The sequence below is a fragment of the Schistocerca nitens genome, chromosome 8, assembly GCF_023898315.1.
Source record: "Schistocerca nitens isolate TAMUIC-IGC-003100 chromosome 8, iqSchNite1.1, whole genome shotgun sequence".
Taxonomy (NCBI): Eukaryota; Metazoa; Arthropoda; class Insecta; order Orthoptera; family Acrididae; genus Schistocerca; species Schistocerca nitens.
The window spans coordinates 510,263,031-510,282,921 of NC_064621.1; the positions used below are offsets into that span (position 1 = coordinate 510,263,031).

The 19,891-nt window shown below is 42.3% G+C and overlaps 1 protein-coding gene across 2 annotated transcripts in view; it reads left to right on the forward strand.

Annotated features, from left to right (window-relative positions):
- The window catches only part of LOC126198762 (transcription factor Sox-5-like), a 1,065,309-nt gene that overhangs the window by 441,481 nt on the left and 603,937 nt on the right, over positions 1–19,891 (forward strand). For both annotated transcript variants that reach the window (XM_049935319.1, XM_049935318.1), the window contains exon 2: positions 307–423. In XM_049935319.1, the coding sequence (XP_049791276.1) occupies positions 335–423 (89 nt within the window). In that variant the 5' untranslated portion in view covers positions 307–334. The remainder of the gene's footprint in view (positions 1–306; positions 424–19,891) is intronic.

The following is a 19,891-nucleotide window of genomic DNA, read 5'->3' on the forward strand; positions in this document are numbered from 1 at the left end:
GATAACTGTAGTACAGCTATTAAAGAATAAACATAGTTATTGATGAGAATACAGAAGTTTCACACTTAAACAAATGTGATATCGTCATATACACAGCTTCCAGTCACTTCTGTGTGGCACAGTACAGGTAACATTATGCACGGATGTATTGTAGGCGGTGTAATATAACTGATTTGCAATATAAATTCAGATAATGAATTTTAAACGTCGAGAATTTTTGTATTAAGACCACGAGTTGTTTTAAAATTCGTAGTATTGTATTTGTGTTGGCTGCGATTACAGTTCCTGTTTCGTTTTTGGTTGCAGTTCGCACTGAGTCCGTGCACCGTGAAGCATGCTATACGAGACGAAAGCCATAAACTCTGTGGGAACGTGCTACTCAACAGTGCCAGCTGTCTCTCAACACGGTCCTGCGTCACTCAGGTAAGGGACTATCATTTCCGAAACCTTAATTACAATGCCGGCCGTTGTGGCCGAGCGGTTCTAGGCACTTCAGTCCGGAACCGCGCTGCTGCTACGGTCGTAGGTTCGAATCCTGCCTCAGGCACGGATGTGTGTGCGTCCTTAGGTTAGTTAGGTTTAAGTAGTTCTAAGTCTAGGGGACTGATGACCTCAGATGTTAAGTCCTATAGTGCTCAGAGCCATTTGAACCATTAGTTTCAACAAACAATTCTCAGATCAGCGTCATTAGCATACAAATATCTCGTGAATCAAAATGAAAATAACTTGACGTATTGAAATCAATTTTTATGGACAAGGTGGGAAGAAAAAGTACGTAAGTTGAACAAAATACAATGATTGGGAGAACACCTCCAAACTTCTCTTATAAAGAAAGTGTGCGGAATTCAACTCTAATCGTCTGGCCTCTATGATACATATGCACTTTTACTTGCCAATATGTACGTATAAAGGAAAGAAAAATTTTGTATTTTAAATAAGGAAAGTAACTATAACAGTTGTTCTAAAACAGTGTGTCTGTTAATAGCACCTTAAGCTGAAATAATTAATATTTTGCGCCAGTATTAATCAAACTCTAGCCACATACGTCAGGACAGCTCATCAGCTATGGGAATAAATGTGATTGATGCCTGTCGCTCTATTGTCCATGTCTTTCCAACTACGTTCGTGGAACCAACCCGAGATTCATTTGCAGTTAATTAGTTATTTCATTTGCTGAACCTAACACGTAACATTCCTTTCAGCTAATAAAAGGTATTCGTGAGTTTGTTACAGTATAATATTATCTGTTACCAGATTTAAGTCATTGCAACAAAAGATACGGCCGTTTATGTCCTAATTTCGATTCTCACAAACTCACTCATCAGAAGCTATAGGATATGTTCCGTTGGCCTACAATCATTAAATTTGACAAGAATCAAGCTTTCACAGTACAAGAGAAGAAAAATTCCTAAAATTGTTAATTTATTCCTATTTGTTGAGCGTGTCTGTCAGTACGTTTGTTAAAATCCGTTTTTCTCAGGAACAAGTAGAGCTATCAAGTTGAAATTTATTTCAAGTGCTAAAGTCTACGGTTCCTTCGGGGTTTAAATAATCTAAGCTTCTAAGTCAATGCAATCAAAACATACAACCGTATATATCATATATTTTGGTACAAACTCACTCGTCAAAATCTACAGATGAACGATCTACAAACGTGTCTGGTTTGGCGGTTTAGCGGTAAAGCATGGACATCAGAATGCCACAGAATCGCAACTAGGCCAAATCCCAGGTTTTTCAGTCTTCATTCTAATCTAGCCTTCATCTCCCAACGATGCGAGGATCCGGCATAAAACTACAGGTCCCCTTTTCCGAGTTGCATAACTGGCGTAGATTAGGGACACCTAATCGCCTTTCTCTGTTTTTTTCTTTTCTTTTCCCTCGAACTGTGTCACGGGTGAGGTTTAAGTGTTTTCGTTATGCGTATGACGAAGTGGCTCACCACGCATGAGATTTTCAGCCATGAACCACCCACTCCTACCTCCTACCCACCACGCCATCGCGTGAGGTTGCGCATTCATTCTGGTTTCTGCAGTTTTTGATTAAGTGATTAGACGCCAACACCGGGAAGGTTACCTTGGAAAGGTAAAAGCTATTTTTCTCCTCCAGTTATTACCAAGTATAATGACGTCACTATCGACGGGACGTTACACTCATATTTCCCTACCTTCAAATAAGCCTCCAAGTTAATGTCAATGGCATTAAGACCAGTGGATTTCCAGGATCTGCAATCAGGATTTTCTCTTTCTACCCTTTGTTCTGAGAAGGATGTTGGACAACGATAATATGTCAGAGAATTGGAAAAAAATCGTGCACCAGCTATATGAACTGTAATTTCACGAATGTCACGTCCTCAAACACGAAGTGCAGTCTCTTCTACAGGAATTCCAAATACATTTGTATTTCGTCTGTTAAGTTGGTCTGTGCAATAATTACTCCAACCACTCGGTCGCCTAAAATATCTGCCCACGCACTGAAAGTGCTCTGTTTCGGATTTGATGTTTCGACTGCTGTGTGGAGATGTGGCGTTGTTCAGAGATGACGGTTGCGCAGGGTCGTTAATTCTACATCTACCACAGGTCGCCTCATCACTGATGGTGACGCGAAAAAGAACCCAGAGTTGCCGTGATGTGTAGCAGGAACTACCGTAAAACTCACGTCGTACGAGAAATTCAGCTTGCGATAGTCCTTGTACTATTTCAAATGATGGTGATTCTTGTGGTTATCATATAGGATATGCAACGTAATTCCTTTAGCTCACAGCCCGATGTCCAGTTACTTGCCTTAAGCTTAAACTGGAATTATTCGGTTGGTGCATAAGGATGTAGCGTTTTTTAATGAGTTTTAATAAACACGACAGGTCTTCATCAGAGAGACTATAGTCGAGAATAATATACTCTCCTTGACTACTTACAATAGCTTGCTAATGCTGGGGTACCTTTTCGAATCCGCGACAGTAAAATTAACGTTGTTTTGGAGCGAAGAACTCGTCGAGCCATGTCCGGATCGCATTTTCGTCCGGAAAGGAAGTTCCTTGAAAGTTATTCGACACAGAGCGGAAAAGGTTAAAATGTGAGGGCGCAAGATCAGATGAAATAGGTAAGTGCAAAATCGAACCACATTTAAGCTACTTCTCTACCGTTCCGCCCTCGAACAGCGGGCGGGAAAAACGAACACACTATTCTTTCTGTGACAGCTCTGACTTCTCTTATTTTATTTGATGATCATTTCTGCCTATGTAGGTGACTACAACAAAATGTTTTCACACACTTAGGAGAATGTCGGTGATTCAAATTTCATGAGGAAATCCTGCGGCAGCGAAAAACGTCTTTGTTTTCATGACTGCTACCCCAATACGTGTATCATATCCATGACACTCTCTCCCCTTACGTGACTATAAAGACATCATTCCTCGCCACCAGTAACGATACCGGATAGAAAAGGTCGTTGTAAGCCAATTGTGACGAGCAAGCAGAGATGGTCAAATGGCCACCCGCTGATTTGTGTGATTTTGACTTAAAGCATGCGGTACCCATATGCACGATTTTTGAACCTTCTCCTTTGCATGCAAATATCACACAATCGTGGAATGATCATAGTTCATCACATTTGCCACTTCTCGAATGCTATGACATGGATAATGGTGGATTAATGCATTTAAACGATCTTCATGAAATCTCGAAGGTCTTCCTGACGTGAAGAGTCATTAATGTCAAAACGATCCTTCTTAAAACGAGAAAACTATATTCTTGCCCTGCCCTGTCCAGTGGCATTATTCCTATACATTGTGCAAATATTCCTTGCAGCCTCCGCTAGTCACTTGCCTATTGAACTGAAACGGAAGAATTTGTCGTAAATGTTCCGATTTCTCCACATGGCACTACCATTTTCTACCGTCCACAGCTTCACTCAGTATCTCCAAATGACAAAATGACAATATGCAAGCTTAAACAGCACCGATGAACTACAAATAAAAAATGGCAATTGACAAAAAAGTCCATATCAACCGGAATAGCAACATGCTAAACAAAAACGTTACGAACTCATGCACCAACCTAATACAATCAATATTTTGTAGACATTGTTACGCTAGTTCCGACTGTCGTCTTGTCATGTCCAGCTTGGATTTCGACACACATAAAACTGGATGCGGAATGTCTACATCAGCATGTATATTCCAAAGCCACCTTAAACTGTGCAGCGGAGGGTAATTTGCGGACCACTGTCACTTGTCCGCTTTCCTGTTACAGTCACGAAAAGTGCTCGGGAGAAGGATTGTTGGTAAGCCTCCGTGCGAGCTCAGATTTCTCTAATCATGCCTTCATGGTCTTTTCAAGAAATGTACGTACCAGGAAGCAACACATTGGTTGACTCCTTTAGGGACGTACTCTCTTGGAATTTTGACAGTAAACCACAACATGATACATATATTCTCTTTTGTTGCGTCTGCCACATGAGTGATCTTCCCTGTGACGCTTTCGCGCCGATTAAACGAACTTGGTCGCGAAACGCGCCCCCTGTTCTTTGGATGTTCTCTGTTTCACCTGTTAATACTATCTGGTAATAGTACCAGACTGACGAGGGCTTTGTACGCCACCTTCTTCGTGAGTGGAGTACACTACCTGAGGATACTTCCTATGACTGTCTGTCGACTCGCTACGATTATATTTATGTGGTCACCCCGCTCTATATCCCTGCGTACGCTTACTCGGAGATATTTAATCTAAGAGATTGCTTTCTTCGGGAATCATATAATCATATAATAACAGATGTTTCCCGCTGTTTATGTGCAATACTCTTAGAGTGTCTGTTTTTATTCTCTTGATCCTCATAAACAGCCCTGGTCTTGAACCGTAAATTCCTTAGTCTTTTCGATAAAGTTCTTAAATGAGAAATATATAGGAGGCGATACTACTTCTCTTGACACTTCCTGTAATGTCCCCCCTGGTTATTTTGTGAGTCAACCACTTCAGACGCACAACATTTTGTCGTGTTTTGCTTTGAAAACTGATGAGACTGCTGTGACAGCCTCGCGTTGACTGAACACGCCCGTGACGAATCGCGACGACAATGTAAAACTGTTTCCTATTTCTTAGTTTCATTTTACGTTGTAAGAGCAGCGCATTGTCAACCTACACTCAAGAATCGGCAGAGCACGTGTTGTACGACGGGCCTCTTTCGTGGATGAATTATGCGCCCTGGCATCTGTACCGTCTACAGTAAAATTTATGCTGATGTGCCGAGTTTAATTACTCAACATTACTTCATTCACTGCTCGGCGATGGCGTAATGAAACAGTACCAGGACCTGTTTACGTGCATTACGTTACATAATCAAGGTTATGTTGAGGATCAGCTGCCAGTCTGCACCACTATTCTTGATTACATGCGGAACTTCCTACATTCCGCTACAAATTCATAAAAATTTGATCTAACTGATTCAAATACGTCTGCACGTAAAGCCTCAGAGAGCCAGTAACGCTTCCAAAGCATTTACATATTGAGTGATATAAACCTTTTGGGTGAAAATTACACAAACTGCTAATAATCGGACCTTAATTAATACTTCAGGTGCGAACATGTCGCCTGGTCGGATGAATCACGTTCCCTGTTACATTAGGTGGGTGGTGTTGTCTGGATACGCGAACGGCTGCTCGACAAACGCACTGTGCCACGAATGTGGGCTGATGGGGACTGTATTATGCTATGGGGAGACATTCACCTGGGCTTCCATGGGATGTGTGGTAGTATCAGAATGCACCATCAGAGCTGCGAATTAGTGAACATAAATGGCATAGTAAATGGTAGGAATATCGGTAGTATCCGTAGCATTGGTAGGGGAAAAACATAAATAAATGTGTAAGGGAGCAGCTGGGAACCGACAACTTCTCCTTGTTATTTTATTTGTTTGGCTGTTTGTTTTGCACATAATTAGAACCACACATCATTCAGTGTTAGTCCATTATGTATTTTATATCTTAACAGAACATAAATTGCATTTTATAAGTAACAAAAAGTAGCTGATCGCATAACTTCTGAACTTATATGTAAGAAAAGCAATTACTTTTGATGCAGGAACAATGTAATGCCGAATCACAAAAAATCCATATAATTATTGTTGTTATCTTGTACTCAACAAAACGTTCTTCATCGTGATCAACAGCAAGAGTTTCCTGTTATTATTGATAAATTCGAAACGTTGTTTATGAATATCGGAAACGTGTTTTGTATATGCTCGACCAAGTTTTGAAGCTATATGTGATACATTTTTGATCAGAATTTTTTTAAAATTATTTTTATAAGTTTTCTAGAGAACTGTGTTTTATGGCGCTGTATTATCTATATTGTTTTTGTTTTATTTTTACTACATCATCCCTCTGTTTCACATTATAAATAATCAATTTTCAAATAAAACTTGAATTAAACATTGATAATTTTAATTTTGGTTTAAATAGCGTCTATTTGCAAATAAGAAACATGGGGATAAGTCCGTAGAACAAAAATGTTCCGTAGGTTACGCGGCCCTTTATATCAAGGACTTATTTCAATAGCGTTACAAGTCCATTACCTCCACTTTTCTGCCTATAATGCTTCTGAAATTAATGGTCCAAACAAACAGAAAGAAAGGTTCATCTCTAGCAAGAAGCCATATGCTTGAATATTTCTGGTATCTCAATTGCAGATTTTTCAGCGCTCGTTTAACTTTACGATTCTGTATCCCAAAGTGAACAAAAATGGACTTGTACCACTATTTAAATAAGCCCTTCATATATCTTAACTCGATTTCTAGACAGTTCACAGCTTCCGCTTTCTAAGTGAATCTTGTAAAACACTGACCGCATACGTAAACAAAGCGATCGGGCTGAGGTAAAGCCCGATAAGTACGCAACACAGGTAAAGCGGGTAAGATCTTAACTGACCACGGCTACTAGGAAAACTAACGATTCTGCGCTTGCTTAAGACAGTCTATGATAGCCTACGGTAGATTTACAGCTCTATCCGACACAGATGTAGCGATAGTGAAGGCGACACAAGAGCGGAGAGAGGCACCCCGATAGGGATCGGCAGATTTCAGCCCCCCGGTGGCCTGAATGGCGCGCCGTCGCTTGATTGGCATTGCCGAAAAATCTGTGGCGCGTTGAATGCGCGGCGCCGGCGCCTTTGTGTCCACCCACACAGAGGTAGAGGTCCCGGCGCTAATCTTCGGGCCAGGTAGGAGGCGCGGATTACGGCTCAATACCTGCCGGCGGCTAATGAAGCCTGTCGCCGCGTCCGCGTCCGTACCCGCGTCCGATCGCCCGCAGCGCCGCCGGTCGCCGGCCGCCCCCACACCCAATCTGCGGCGCGGCCGCGTTTTAAGCCCGCCGGCTTTTGGCTTCAGCCGCAGATATTGCTACTACACTTGTTACCCATTGAGCAGGGCCTTACCCAGCAGGGTGGCTGGGGGGCGCACGCGTCGCTCGCAACCGCAGCACCACCCCCAAACACACACACACACACACACACACACACACACACACCCCTGTTCGTCCCTAGTAACGAGTTTAACGAGTCCACTGAAGCGGCGACGCCTGCTATTGCATTTCCGTTAGGGCTAAGTGCGGGTTAATGCAGCGGCCGCCGGCTCCAGAGGACACAGTATGTGTCCGCGTTATTACTTGCGCTTCCGGCGGTCACCGGGGTCCGGTTAATTGCCGCCTCGCCTCGGCTCTGCTCTCCCCCATCGGCAGCGGTCGCCAAATACTGGGCCGCGTGCGGCGCGCACACCGCCGATGCCCTTTTGTGCCCGCTGAAAACACGCGCCACGTATCCCTGCAGCAGCGGGAGGGGCTCCTTTCTGGCGTATTGACTCCCTATCGAGCGGCCGTTGGCCGACTCTAGTGGACTCGACTCGGTGCATTGCCGCAGCCTGTCGAAGTGGTTCCACTGTGTGAAATACGAGCCGGGTGACACAGGCGGATGACACACAGCTTGAAACACTGCTCTCATATGCGGGACTGCCGGGTTCGAAATTGATCCACCAGTGCTGAATAACTTCTCGTGACATATAACTGGAGAGAGATCACAAACAGGGTTCCACAGGGTTCAATTTTGGATCCACTCCTGTTCTTTATATATATGTGAACGACTTCCCACTTAACAAACAACAATCAGAAATGGTGCTTTCTGCAGACGTTACTAGTGTTATAATCCAATTAGAGAGAAAGCAAGAACATAGATTGTTAATGACTTTTCCAAAGAATTATTAAGTGGATTATGCAATTACAATTCCATAAACGCTGCCAAGTCAGATCGTTTTATTCGTTACAATAGGCATATTTTGGCAAAACACCATCCTCATGTTATCTGTAAGTAAATGATACATAATTTTGGTACAATATTTCTAACATTATAGGTAAACATTAATTAGAGAACACTGTTATACAACTTGTTATATGTCAGATAGGTTCTGTCGCTGTCTCTTTGTTTCAGTTATACTCCATTAGTGTTCTTGGAGTAATAAAGGTTGGGTATGTTAGATATGAGTTGTTATCTGATATAATTTTCGTTTTGTCTTCCTTTTCTTTATACCAAAAGACTACAAATTATTAAGTGGTTTTCCGAAAATGGACTCATCCTAAAGTTTGAGAAACAAACAGACATACCAACAATTGATGTAGCATACGAACAGCAGACAGTAAATAGGATAGAATGCTCCAAATTCTTCGGTGTATATGTTGATGAAAATTTGTGAACTGGAGGCAACGTGTTACTGAGCTTCTCAAACAATTATGCTGAGCTACTTTTGCTCTTCATATAATTGCTAGTCTTGGACCAAAACAAACAACCTCCTGACATATTTTGCATATTTCCAAATCCCTATTGTCTTATGATATAATATTCTGCGGTAACTCACCACTTAGAAAGAAAACGTTGAGTAAACAAAAGCAAGCAGTAAGAATAATATGTGCTGTTCAACCACAGTCGTCATGTAGGTCTCTATTCAAGGAGTTAGGCATTTTAACTGCACCGTCACAGTAATGAAACTCTTCATAAATAATCCATAACGATTTCAGAACAGTGACATGCATACCCGCAGCACGGGAGGAAAGAACGACCGTTGTTTCCCGTTACTAAAGTTGTCAGTGACTCAGAAAGTTTTTGATCATTTGTCCCATAACACAAATTGTCTGGCAGGTAGCAAAGTTTCAATCTAACCTAAAATCACTTATCCTGGACAAATCCTTCTATTCCATGGACGAATTTCTATTTTAAAACTGGTTTCCTGTAAAATAAATGAACTTGTTTTTGTGTAGTTACATGAGTAGCGCTTAAAGTATTGTGTTCATTAATTTTAACACTAATCATACACACATACTCTGTAAACCGACTCGTTCCGTATTACTTCGATAAAAGAACCTTAAAATGATCTATGAAAACATGTAAGTAACTAACTATGATTTTCCGCTTAAATCTGTTATTATGCTGCTCTTTCAATTCCGGCGTTACTTACATCTGTGCAGTAACATGGCATTGAATATTTATGCCTGTAAATGATATAATGCACAGATCACAGTTTCAGGGTAAAAAATTCTACAGTGGCAAATGATGTTCCTTAATAAATGTCGAGTGTTTCCCTTCGTGGTCTCCCTAAATCACCGTATTACACAGTCAGAATTGGTGAATTCAGTGACAGATTTCCTTAAGGTGGATAAATATAACCAATATCCACAAACAAGAGAAACAGCCCGATATGATAAGATCACAACATTATCAGCAAATAATTAGCAATGTATATAGATAATTATTAACACCTATACACAGAACCTGCTCGTATAGCATAGCGCGTAGCGCGCTAGCATGTGAGATAGATAGGCGAGTCAAAAAACGGTTCAAATGGCTCTGAGCACTATGGGACTCAACTGCTGTGGTCATTAGTCCCATAGAACTTAGAACTACTTAAACCTAACTAACCTAAGGACATCACACACATCCATGCCCGAGGCAGGATTCGAACCTGCGACCGTAGCAGTCGCACGGTTCCGGACTGCGCGCCTAGAACCGCGAGACCACCGCGGCCGGCTAGGCGAGTCAGACGCAGATCGAATCCGGGTGGTGGAATAACGATCAGGATGGCTGCACAGGCCAGCCGTTGTGTGGCTTTTAGCTTGTTTTCCATGCTCATTCAGACAATTTCTGGGCTAGTCCCCAATTTGCACCTGAGAACATGCAATACATAATCACACACAGACCATAGTTTGCACAGTCCACAGAAAGGATGCGGTCAAGAGTTCCTTCCCTCCATCAGGTTGCGGCGACAGTAAGGGAATCCGAGCGTTAAGGTAAATAACTCAAATTTGCCAAAACTTGAGTACAGTCGAACCCTACCAGAGGCGATTAACGCTCATCAAAATAAAGAAAAAGATTTGATAGTGACATTTAATCGACATCGACCATTTGATCGGAATGTTTAATCGACATCGAGGAATACCATTGTCCGCAATTGACTGACGTTAGTTTTTCTCTTTAATTACTCTTGATTCAAATACGGATGCCTTACATAAATGAGAGACCATTGAAAGCATTTTGGAAGGCGCAGAAGTACATGGACTGCCAGGGGAATAAAAGTACGCCACATCTCTGCGAGACATTTCGTGGGAGGACTCCTGAGGGAGGTGAAGGTTAATAGCCCACAGGCTGGACAGCTCTTTATATTTGCCACACTGGGGCTTCCAAACGTTGTGGACGAACACAGATAGCTTCTCCTGTGGATCAGGAGCCCCTGCAGCAGAACAGTTTACAACCCTGGAAAGTGGAAGGAGGAGAAACGTTTTATCAGAAGGCACTATTGTGACACAAAAGTAGAAAGCTAAGTTTTTCTATGTAAAATAACCGGAGGCCACAGATAGAAATCTCGAAAATGGAATGGGGGCTCACAGTTTGGGGCATATGAAAGTGTGAGGCGACACTGGACATGTTGGGTTAACAAAAGCTAAACGTTTACTCGATACAATAATCACACGGATTGGCACACGCAAATAAACAAGAAATTAGACAGAAGTTCAGCTCTGTTGACCTCATTGAACAAAGAGAGAGAGAGAGATGGAGGGAGAGTGAGATGGAGAGAGAGTGAGATGGAGAGAGAGTGAGATGACTTTTTTCTGTGTAAAATGCTAGAGCACATGGTACTAGTTAACAAAAGAGAGGATAGCTAGCGCAGGGAAGGGGACTAGCATGTTTGGACATTTCCTTGTAGAAAGCATTCGATCAAAAATTGCTTCACTGGGGACTTCGTCTTTAACTTCTTCGTTGGGGTCTTCTCCAGCAATGGCTGCTGAGACATGTCATCAACCTGCTGGGCCAACTTGAACTTTGCCATCGGCTAGGTTTGTTGGTACCGCCAGTGGTTGATTTCGCAGCCAGTTCAGACTCCACCTGCATCGTTATGGTGAGACAGGGCAGCAACCAGGAGACGACGTATGGGGAAATTAAAGTCACTTTGTATCTTTTCGACCACTTCACTTTCACTTCGAAGACTTGAATTTTTAGTTTAATGGAAAGTCTGCATTTAATTTCGACCATAGGTACGACGTATTCCCGTCTGCCTTTGAATTAACATCACGACAATCAAAGAGCACCCCTTTGTCAGAGATGCCAAGGCGTATAGTAATACTGTCATTGTTTGACAATTGCTTATGCATAACTTTATCAAAATAAATCAAAGTATTTGCAAGTTTTTCTCATGTAGTAGTCGCAGCCATCATTTTGGAGGGTGTTTAAGTATGTCAGAGAATGGGCCTGCTTTCATATTGTTACATTAATTTAACAACAACATCCGAGCGACATGCAGGAAGTGGCTAGTGGCTATGTACAAAAAATTCTCTCCGCTGCACATCATAAGGTGGCTTGTGAAGTATCGATGACCGATGTAGATGGTTCAAATGGCTCTGAGCACTATGGGACGTAAGTTCTGAGGTCATCAGTCCCCTAGAACTTAGAACTACTTAAACCTAACTAACCTAAAGACATCACACACATCCATGCCCGAGGCAGGATTCGAACCTGCGACCGTAGCGGTCGCGCGGTTCCAGACTGTAGCGCCTAGAACCGCTTGGCCACTTCGGCCGGCCCGATGTAGATGTACGTGTGGTTTCTCCCCATGAAGCGAATTTGTTTCCAGCTTCCCCGACAAGTGACCTATTTTTCTACTCATTGAATAAGACTGTGTGAATGATGCGACATTATTTGAAGCGATTCTGTTTGGAGCTGTCCCGCCCATTGAACGGGCCCGTGTGAATGACGCGGCATTATTTACAGCGCTGACTGCCGGCCACAGTGGGAGCGCGCCGGCCAGGCCCGTCATTGTTTACGCGCCGGGGAAACAGACGCGACAGGCGACGCGACGCGCGCAAACAGCGGGGCAGATTTCCGCAGCCGCGCCGCGCCGTCACCGCGTGTTTACTCCCGTCTCCAGCGCCGGCCTCGGACATTTTCGTTTTTTCGCGTGTGGCACGCTGTGGACAGATACGGCCAGATCCCCCTCTCCTGTCACCGTAGCACACCGAGTCCGTTTTTCCCTGGCACTGAGAGTAGTCCACGTGACAACGTTACACTGTTTTGTGCACACCAGTCCTGAATGCTCAACGAGACGCCAGTATACACAGTTTCTTTCCAGGCTGCCCCAACTATTTCGTGACAATTATTCTCTCCCAATGACAAATCTGTATTACGAAACAACTAAACTGATGCATGTAGCCCCTTCTAAGTTGCCTCTACAACCGTTTCCAGGGGTAACAAAAATTTGATTTTCGTTACTTAATGTAGTTGTTGACCTAATATAAAAATTTAAAATGCTGTCATAATCTACTCGAAGAGGGGTATAATCTTACGTTATAGGTTTAACACAATAAGTCAAGTATTCAACTTAGAAACTCTTTATGAGGCAGCGTAAAGCATGGCGGGTAAATTATCCAGGCTATACTCATTCAATATTTGAAATGATAGTACTTAGCGACTTTCAACAAACTTAACACACCATTTCAAACCTTTCAAAAACTGTTTTCTGCTGACAGCCCTCACAAAATAATGAAAGAAAAAAAGTCTACGCCTTACTACATTTTCGCTATTCTTGCAGTAGAACGTCAGGATCCGGTGCGACGTTTCAGTTATTTCTTTCTAGGAAATCTATTTTCACCACGTTCGGCGGATATAACGTTATAAACTAGCTTTTCTTAAAACGAAGCGTAAATTAGCCAGACGTTTGAAGTTTGTTTAATACATGGGAATTCGATTTTTTTAAGAATCGGGTGTGGCGGGCTTACTGGTTTCATACTAAGTTGCATAGTTTTCAGACCACAACTCTAAGGGTAAGAGGGCAGTTTATTTTCAGTTGCACGTCTGCAGTCTGCACGTCTGCAGTCTTAGTACACATTGAAACCCCGCGCCACAGTACCCTTGAAGTCCGCTCGACGATCCATAACGAAATGGCGCAGCGCATTCGTAAAAGGCGTGCTGTGCGGCAGTTCGTTTTCGTTAGTGTCGGAAATTCTATAGCTGTGTCAAGCCAATCCACTGACCTAAGGAAGTCACCTGGAGTGGCTTGAAACAACTGCAAAATTACCGGCACCAACGAAAACGAATTGCGTCATAGCACTACAATTTCGAATGCGCTGCGCCATTTCGTCACGGATCCTCTTGGCCTGCTGCGGTACTATGGCGTTGGGATTTCAGTTTTTACCAGGACTATTCCTCAAAACAACAGAAAACATATTACGAAACTTTAATTTCTCGAGATAACAATCAAAACTTCGGCCTACCCCGGGTTTATGGTTTTGCCCTCTGATAATTTTCTTGTGGCAGTCAACGATTTTTCATCTCTGGCTATGTTTTGCGTATATATTTAAGTAAAACTTTACTTATATTCGGATTCCACACTCTATTGCAGCTGGCTGGACGAGTCAGTACTCCGACTGGAGGTGGTAAAAGCATGCTGCCTAGACCAAGGCAATGCTTAGTAAAGCACGATGGAATGCTAACCAACCTTTCTGATGCACAAATTAAATATGGCTCTCAATAATACTAGTCCATTGAGACATGCAAAAAGCCGCTAGTGAAGACGGAAGGTAGAAAAAGAGGAAGAGAAAGAAGAAGAGCGTACTACTAGAATGAAGCTGCAAGGTGGGCCCTGAGATGTGCCGGATGTCTTTGCTGATAAAACAGTTACCCTTTAAACGTAAGGGTCTGGGTCAAAGTTTCATTTGCGGCCATAGTTTCAAGTTTTCAGAAAATTTTGATAAATCCAACTACTTGTTATCATCTTTGCCAAGGTGAGACGTATGCACATTATCTCATAAATAACATCAAATGGTAGAGTGCAAACATATTTATTTCTGACGGTGCTCACCATATTTGAAAAATGCCAAGCTAAAGCATGACTCGATACTCATGTTTGGGGGAGATCCCCTTTATATTACTGTGAGATCCAGTTGTAAGGTTGGAAGAAGGTACGGACTTGCCACCTTCAACCGAAGCATGCGTAGAAGGCACTGCGGCGTTCAGTGTTACCTTCCGAGTTAAAAACACGTTAAGACGTCTATTTAAACTTATTTAAATTGTTCCAGTTCTACATCGAGGAAGCAATGTAGGTAATAACATAAAAAATTCGGAACAGGAATAGAAGTTTAAGGCCAACATATCAGTCCTACGGCATGGCAGGATAAAAGAAGCACATGGTAAACTTGATGAAAGGAAAAGACAGCACGCTTAACGTGCAGTATGGCTTTAGGTTAAAAGAAACCAAAGATGAAAGTGATAAAGAGTTGTAAAACTGAGAACAATGACTACTTTGTCTCAAAACTGGGAACGACACGGTACTGGAGCAAGTGAATAAATTACTTTATCTACGAACAATGACTACACAGTAAGTCCGAAACAAGGAAGATGTCAGAAGTAGACTGCCTCAGGAGAAGAAAGCTTCCTTCAACAAAAGATCTCTCCTGGTATCAGACATTGATTTGTAGATAAAGATCATGAAAATATACAGCATTGTACGTAAATGTGGAAGTGGAACGTAGACTGTGTCACATCTAGAAAAGAAAGAACTGGAAGCACTCAAAAAATGTGATGATATCGAGGAGAGTTAAAAATTAAGTGGCCAAATAAAGAACTAAATGAACCCTAAAAGGCGGTCACGAGATTTACACTTAAGACCGCGAGTCCCTATGACACCATGACCACGCGTTTATTGCCCTGAAACATTCCTCTTTAAACGAAATCCGACCCATAAGTGTACAGCAATGCAATATTACTCCTTTTACCTTTTATGCTGTAATGACCATAAAATTTCTCATAGCGCAACGGAGTAATGAAAAGGAGTTTAACATAAGTTGAAGCGAGATAACTTGAAACCATTACGTTTTCAACAAATCTCATCTTATTGTTGTAATTCGTTCAACGCACTTGTCTATGCACTCTGTACCCTGCAACACCTAATAAACTCAAATGAGCTCTTACGGCCGGCTGCTGTGACCGAGCGGTTCTAGGCGCTTCAGTTCGGAGCCACGCTGCTGCTACGATCGCAGGTTCGAATCCTGCCTCGGGCATGGATATGTGTGGTGTCCTTAGTTTAGTTAGGATTAAGTAGTTCTAAGTCTTGGGGACTGATGACCTCATATGTTAAGTCCCATAGTGCTTACATCTACATCTACATCTATACTCCGCGAGCCACCTTACGGTGTGTGGCGGAGGGTACTTATTGTACCACTATCTGATCCCCCCTTCCCTGTTCCATTCACGAATTGTGCGTGGGAAGAACGACTGCTTGTAAGTCTCCGTATTTGCTCTAATTTCTCGGATCTTTTCGTTGTGATCATTACGCGAGATATATGTGGGCGGTAGTAATATGTTGCCCATCTCTTCCCGGAATGTGCTCTCTCGTAATTTCGATAATAAACCTCTCCGTATTGCGTAACGCCTTTCTTGAAGTGTCCGCCACTGGAGCTTGTTCAGCATCTCCGTAACGCTCTCGCGCTGACTAAATGTCCCCATGACGAATCGCGCTGCTTTTCGCTGGATCATGTCTATCTCTTCTATCAATCCAACCTGGTAAGGGTCCCATACTGATGAGCAATACTCAAGAATCGGACGAACAAGCGTTTTGTAAGCTACTTCTTTCGTCGATGAGTCACATTTTCTTAGAATTCTTCCTATGAATCTCAACCTGGCGCCTGCTTTTCCCACTATTTGTTTTATGTGATCATTCCACTTCAGATCGCTCCGGATAGTAACTCCTAAGTATTTTACGGTCGTTACCGCTTCCAATGATTTACCACCTATGGCATAATCGTACTGGAATGGATTTCTGCCCCTATGTATGCGCATTATATTACATTTATCTACGTTTAGGGAAAGCTGCCAGCTGTCGCACCATTCATTAATCCTCTGCAGGTCTTCCTGGAGCACGTACGACTCTTCTGATGTTGCTACTTTCTTGTAGACAACCGTGTCATCTGCAAATAGCCTCACGGAGCTACCGATGTTGTCAACTAAGTCATTTATGTATATTGTAAACAATAAAGGTCCTATCACGCTTCCTTGCGGTACTCCCGAAATTACCTCTACATCTGCAGATTTTGAACCGTTAAGAATGACATGTTGTGTTCTTTCTTCTAGGAAATCCTGAATCCAATCACAAACCTGGTCCGATATTCCGTAAGCTCGTATTTTTTTCACTAAACGTAAGTGCGGAACCGTATCAAATGCCTTCCTGAAGTCCAGGAATACGGCATCAATCTGCTCGCCAGCGTCTACGGCACTGTGAATTTCTTGGGCAAATAGGGCGAGCTGAGTTTCACATGATCTCTGTTTGCGGAATCCATGTTGGTTATGATGAAGGAGATTTGTATTATCTAAGAACGTCATAATACGAGAACACAAAACATGTTCCATTATTCTACAACAGATTGACGTAAGCGAAATAGGCCTATAATTATTCGCATCTGATTTATGACCCTTCTTGAAAATGGGAACGACCTGGGCTTTCTTCCAGTCGCTAGGTACTTTACGTTCTTCCAGAGATCTACGATAAATTGCTGATAGAAAGGGGGCAAGTTCTTTAGCATAATCACTGTAGAATCTTATGGGTATCTCGTCTGGTCCGGATGCTTTTCCGCTACTAAGTGATAGCAGTTGCTTTTCAATTCCGATATCGTTTATTTCAATATTTTCCATTTTGGCGTCCGTGCGACGGCTGAAGTCAGGGACCGTGTTACGATTTTCCGCAGTGAAACAGTTTCGGAACACTGAATTCAGTATTTCTGCCTTTCTTTGGTCGTCCTCTGTTTCGGTGCCATCGTGGTCAACGAGTGACTGAATAGGGGATTTAGATCCGCTTACCGATTTTACATATGACCAAAACTTTTTAGGGTTCTTGTTTAGATTGTTTGCCAATGTTTTATGTTCGAATTCGTTGAATGCTTCTCTCATTGCTCTCTTTACGCTCTTTTTCGCTTCGTTCAGCTTTTCCTTATCAGCTATGATTCGACTACTCTTAAACCTATGATGAAGCTTTCTTTGTTTCCGTAGTACCTTTCGTACATGATTGTTATACCACGGTGGATCTTTCCCCTCGCTTTGGACCTTAGTCGGTACGAACTTATCTAAGGCGTACTGGACGATGTTTCTGAATTTTTTCCATTTTTGTTCCACATCCTCTTCCTCAGAAATGAACGTTTGATGGTGGTCACTCAGATATTCTGCGATTTGTGCCCTATCACTCATGTTAAGCAAATATATTTTCCTTCCTTTCTTGGCATTTCTTATTACACTTGTAGTCATTGATGCAACCACTGACTTATGATCACTGATACCCTCTTCTACATTCACGGAGTCGAAAAGTTCCGGTCTATTTGTTGCTATGAGGTCTAAAACGTTAGCTTCACGAGTTGGTTCTCTAACTATCTGCTCGAAGCAATTCTCGGACAAGGCAGTCAGGATAATGTCACAAGAGTCTCTGTCCCTGGCTCCAGTTCTGATTGTGTGACTATCCCATTCTATACCTGGTAGATTGAAGTCTCCCCCTATTACAATAGTATGATCACGAAACTTCTTCACGACGTTCTGCAGGTTCTCTCTGAGGCGCTCAACTACTACGGTTGCTGATGCAGGTGGTCTATAGAAGCATCCGACTATCATATCTGACCCACCTTTGATACTTAACCCAGATTATTTCACATTCGCATTCGCTAATAACTTCACTGGATATTATTGAATTCTTTACTGCTATAAATACTCCTCCACCATTGGCGTTTATCCTATCCTTGCGGTATATATTCCATTCTGTGTCTAGGATTTCGTTACTGTTCACTTCCGGTTTTAACCAACTTTCCGTTCCTAATACTATATGCGCACTATTTCCTTCAATAAGAGATACTAATTCAGGAACCTTGCCCTGGATACTCCTGCAGTTTACCAATATTACGTTAACTTTTCCTGTTTTTGGTCTCTGAGGACGGACGTTCCTTATCAACGATGATAATGTTCTCTCTGGTGAGCTCTTACGGTAGCTAAACGTCGACTACTTCGACACAGCAAATACATGCGCTGAAGTTTCACTGCAACACCTTGTTAGCTAAAAATTGGACTGAAAAATAAAACAATCGCTCTGTTGCAATCAGATCATTTGGCTTTTTCGTGAAATATAATAACAGTCAATCTAAATGTCTCGTAAAGATGGTCGTTAGAGAGCATTTGTAAGTACTTAAACAAAGCTCGAAGGAGTGGAATAAGACTTCGTAAGACTCGCGAGTTATGTGAAAGCAAAATAATCATTCACATACGGTGCAGAAAAATAATACAAAGCTTGACGCCCGACACACAAATGCCCTTCAATGGACCACGTGATTTTAGATCACCATACATTTGTAAAAACCACAAAATCAGTGCTATATTCTTAGTAAAGCCTTTAATTATACTTAATTAGAGAAACGCTAAGTGATAAACTACTTTCAGACTTGGATCAATAAACTGAATAATGATATAGATTCCCTTGCGTTCCAAACAAGTTGTGAAACCGAACGAAGAAACTAAAATTCCTCACATGAAGCGTAATTCAAAAAAATTTCGGGCGAATAAATCTGAAAACAACGTAATGGGTAATTACACAAAGGCAGTGAAAGCAAGCAACCATCTCACCAAACGCCTAGACAATGTCGCTTCAGTGTCCCCATCTTAGTATCACATGAGAAACACCTGCGATAAACAGTTCGGCGGATCGATCCAGTAGGAAAGCAGAGCGTGTTGACTGCATCAGGCCAAAAATGGGAAGTGTCCCTTTGTCACTCAAGCCATGAGGGGCCCAGGTAACTGATCTCTGCGCCAAGCAGTACTGTTGCCTGGCCGGACGCAGAGTTTAAGTAGCGTGCTTAAGACACGCCCTTGCGATTCTCAGCCAAAGATGAATCTACTCCAGCAGACGGAAGACTGACTATATATTCTTTGAGACGTGCAAGTACATATCTACATGGGTATGAATAAATAAAATGAAAGGCATCTATAGCAGATGGCTTTCAAGATGTAGCACTTACCAGAAAAAGAACCAGGTTGCTGAAATACCTGCTAAAGCAGCTAGGAATTGAAAACCAAGCGCTGCGACGAACTGTAGAGAAGATGAGTGAGGTAGGTGATCATGACTAGAATTTTTGTTCAAAAGTTACGTAGAGATGGTAAGACTAGCACAGTATGGGAAAGCACGGAGGACAGCACCAAACAAACAGGAAAACTTATGTGTTAAAATTTAAAATAGCCATCAGTACGAGTAACATATTCGAAAAGAAAATACATCTTCTGCTCGACAAGCTTCGTGATATCCCTGGGCAGCCTACGAGCAGGTATACACGAAGACTTCGAAGTGCTGGTAA